The sequence below is a fragment of the Parasteatoda tepidariorum genome, chromosome 3 (assembly GCF_043381705.1).
Source record: "Parasteatoda tepidariorum isolate YZ-2023 chromosome 3, CAS_Ptep_4.0, whole genome shotgun sequence".
Lineage (NCBI taxonomy): Eukaryota > Metazoa > Arthropoda > Arachnida > Araneae > Theridiidae > Parasteatoda > Parasteatoda tepidariorum.
This window is the reverse complement of record NC_092206.1, coordinates 12,210,075-12,213,851: the sequence shown is the minus strand read 5'-3', so window position 1 is coordinate 12,213,851 and position 3,777 is coordinate 12,210,075. Positions and strand designations below refer to the sequence as shown.

Genomic DNA, 3,777 nt, shown 5'->3' with positions numbered 1-3,777 from the left:
GCGTTAAATGCAAAGGAAAACCACGAAAATGTCTTTTAGATTGCTGAACAATAATCGCATTACAGCTAAATGTTCATTATCGCAATGAATTGTTTTTTTAACCATTAATTTTTTTTATCATCCTTGACAGACAATTTGTCATCTTAGTGGATGTTGTGAAACACTTTCTTATATTTTTAACTTTTAATACGACCCATATATCAAAGTACCTTGTAATTGAAATAGAGGAGTAAAATCATATTTTGAAAGACTTTTTGAATGAAAATAATTAGAATTTCCATTACACACAAATGAAAACCAGGAAAACGTTTTACTAGCAAACTAATTGTACGCTAACAGGCTATAATGAGACTATATCTCAGCAATTATTATCATTTTCCAATTTCTTGTGCTTTATATGAAATTTAATGTTTTGACTAGCTTGGAATGTTTACTAAAATGTTCCTTATTTTATTTATTTATTAATTTTTTGTAAATACATGAATTGTGTTTTATTTTATTTGAAATATTTGAATTTCAGAATGACATAAAGAATTAAATTTTAATAACATAAGTTTTTTTTTTTTTAAGTTTAAAGTTTACGAATTATAAATCTTTAAAAAAATCTGGAAAAAAATGTGTCATAAAATTTGCGAATGTCAGATTTTTCTGGCAAAGAGACTGAATGTTATCAATTATTATTAATCATAACAACTTATAAAAATCAAATAAAAAAAGAACAAATTATGTACAGCTGCAATAAACAAGCACCGCAGTTCACTAGAGGGCGTGGACATAGAGTACAAACTAGTTACTAGACCAGTGATGTCAACGTTCACCGTGACGTCCGTTTGGTCTGCCATGCATTTTGTTCTTTTTTACAAAAATAATTAAACTGCTAATTTTGACTTTTTCTTAATTAAAAACAAAGGAATGTATCTGAGAGCTAATGAGTTTTAAAGTGTTTATGTGTTTGTTAAGTTTTAAAGTTTAATGTGTTATTAGTGATTATATATTAGTGCAATAATTTTACAAAAAATTGAAGCACTAATATACAATTTGTATTTATTCTGGATTTAATAATAGATAAGCTTTTCAAAACTGCTATTTTTAGTGCATTTTTCGTGGCATCTTTTGAGTATTATGTCTTATAACTACTTCAATTTTATTCATTTTTTTTGGTTATTATTTTGCACATCCATGTTAATTTTTACTATTGGTGTAATTTTTCCCGAATGGTGATATTGTAATCATTGAGAAAACATAATCTCTTAGTAGTTTTTAACTGCATTCTAGACTTGAGTATTTTGGTTACAGAATGTGTACATTCGGTTTAATGCTATGCGTTTAGTTATTCATGTTTATTTTTATGTATAGTTTCAAGGTTGTGGTTTTGGACATCCTAATTTGGACACGTGGGTTTTACTGTCTTGAATTGTCCTAAACTGACTTAAAGTGTCCAAAAACTTTAACATTGGTAAACGGTAAAAATTCTATATGTGTAACACATAATAATTACATATATTAATAAATATTTGATACTTTTTGTACAATTTGTTTAAACTTATTAAAAGAAAATAATAGAACAGGAAACGATTTATAACTTTCAAAGCTCCACAACTCATTGAACAACAAAAGTTAATACCTTATCCCTTAAATATGAATCTATAGGCTTTTAATGCTGATAAATTATGTTTCGCATAAAGATAAATAATGCAATTTTAAAAATAATAATACACTTTTTAATAAAACAAAAAAATTGTCCTCATTTTGTTTCTTGTTCAAAAATTAACGTTTTATTTTTCACAATATTTTTTTAAAATTATGACATAATTTGAGTAAGGACAGTTTTGGACAGGACAGATTAAACCGTGGATTAATCCATTCTGTCCTAAACGCTGCCAACTCTGGTTATTATGAGGCTTATTATGTAAATTTCATAAAAGTTTTTATAGCAATCTTGTTCATTTTTTGTTTATTTATAGCTCTTGTGCTTATAATCCTGACCAAAACTTGACGACTGAATTAGAATCCACTCCGAAAAATTCGTTTGGTCACAAACCTAAAGATCCTAAACCGGAGAGTATGTCTGGTGAGTTGTTGCGTCCAGTGAATTAGTATCATTATTTTTATTTCTTCATAGTAGTAATATAACTACATCTAACAAACAAAAAAGGAACATAAGAAAGAAATTGAAGTGTAGTTAATAACTATACTGATTTTTTTTTTAATAGGATTATTAATTTTAATGCGAAGGATGGAATTTTTTTTTTTTTTTGTCATCAGCAAGTTTTCCGCAAGGGAGTTAACAAAGTAAGTTAACCATAGTGTTGACACAGTCAACGGAATAAGTCTCCGCGAATTCAACAAGCTTGTTTATATCTCAAAAGATAAAAAACTGATTTGTGACTAACTCCGTGACTTTTTCATCTGCTGTATTTTTGGTTGCACAGTGTCATTTTAGAATATTTAGATAATTTGGGTTAGAAGTCTAATATCTTTAAAATATACTCTGACCCAGAAAGCAGAGTTGGCCGTTGATTACAGTAATCGATTACAACTGTAATTGATTGCAGATAATTACAGCTATGTAATCAATTNATGGCTGGTTCCAAAAAAGGTATTGGTGTGCCAACAGTTGATGCAAAATTTTTCGTCGGAGTGACATTCATTTGTGTGATGGTCGCCTCCGCAGTTAGAGCAAGTGGCGAATTCTTGAGTGCAAGAGTGGGTGGAATGATCAAGACCTTGACACCATGTGCAGCGTTGAAGTAGAATTCTTTTTTTTTGACAATGCATCTGTTAAGGCCTATGTAGATGTGTTTTGTCCTCAGGAATTGTTGAGCAAGTTTATGCGATACATTGACAATGATATGTTTTTTGTCAACATGTTTTTGTGAGGTATTGACTTTGTGTAGGTGATGGTATTATTGTCAAATGATGATTCACTGAAATGCTGGAGGATGTTGGATATACTGTTGCCATCAAAGAGAGCTGGTGCATTCAGAATTATAAGTGAGGTAAGGCGTTGTTCTTTGTCGTGGAATTCGAGCTTATTTTTGATGCTATTTGTTAATTTAGTCTTTGCCTCAAGATCGTGAAACTTAATTTCGACGAAATTCTTTGTCTTGAAAACCTTCTTCACAATTGGTAGCGTTGTAGAATCATTTATGATTTTGATGATGTCATCACCAGATCTGTCGTCTTCAACAGTGATGATAATAGGTGCGTTACATTAATGTACTTATGTATATAAAATTGTACGTATTTACGTACAATATGTAAGAATTTTATTTAAAGGTGCAATATATGCACATAATTGCGTAAATAAAATGCGTACATGTATACATGCATATTTATATGTACATCGATATATGTGCACGCAAAGTATGTACTTATGTACAACTTTTGTATGTACTTGTATAACTACATACTTTGTTAAAACTTATGCGCATGTAATACATGGATGTACAAAAAAATAGTTATATGCACAATGTACGCATGTACACACGACGTATACATGTACATAATAACAAGTAATGTACAAATACATGCATACATTTAAATATATATAATTACAATATACACATACATTGTGCATACATTAAAAAAATTTATATGAGTAAAGTTATTAAAATTTGTTTTAAAATTTATTCTAAGGCATATGAAACTCGACCTCATATTTTTTAGAAAGCAAACGATAATTTTATTTGGAATTTCTAAATATTAATTCCACACATAAAATTTACCGTTTTTCTTAGCATTTAAAAAATTTCTATGAATCATGCATTATGTTAT

At 28.8% G+C, this 3,777-nt stretch overlaps 1 protein-coding gene across 9 annotated transcripts in view; it reads left to right on the top strand.

Moving 5' to 3' along the window:
- LOC107449370 (uncharacterized) overlaps window positions 1-3,777 on the top strand; it is a 21,503-nt gene that overhangs the window by 2,716 nt on the left and 15,010 nt on the right. For all 9 annotated transcript variants that reach the window (XM_071178327.1, XM_043051144.2, XM_043051143.2 and 6 more), the window contains exon 2: window positions 1,965-2,071. In XM_071178327.1, coding sequence (XP_071034428.1) covers window positions 2,065-2,071 — 7 coding nt within the window. In that variant the 5' untranslated portion in view covers window positions 1,965-2,064. The remainder of the gene's footprint in view (window positions 1-1,964; window positions 2,072-3,777) is intronic.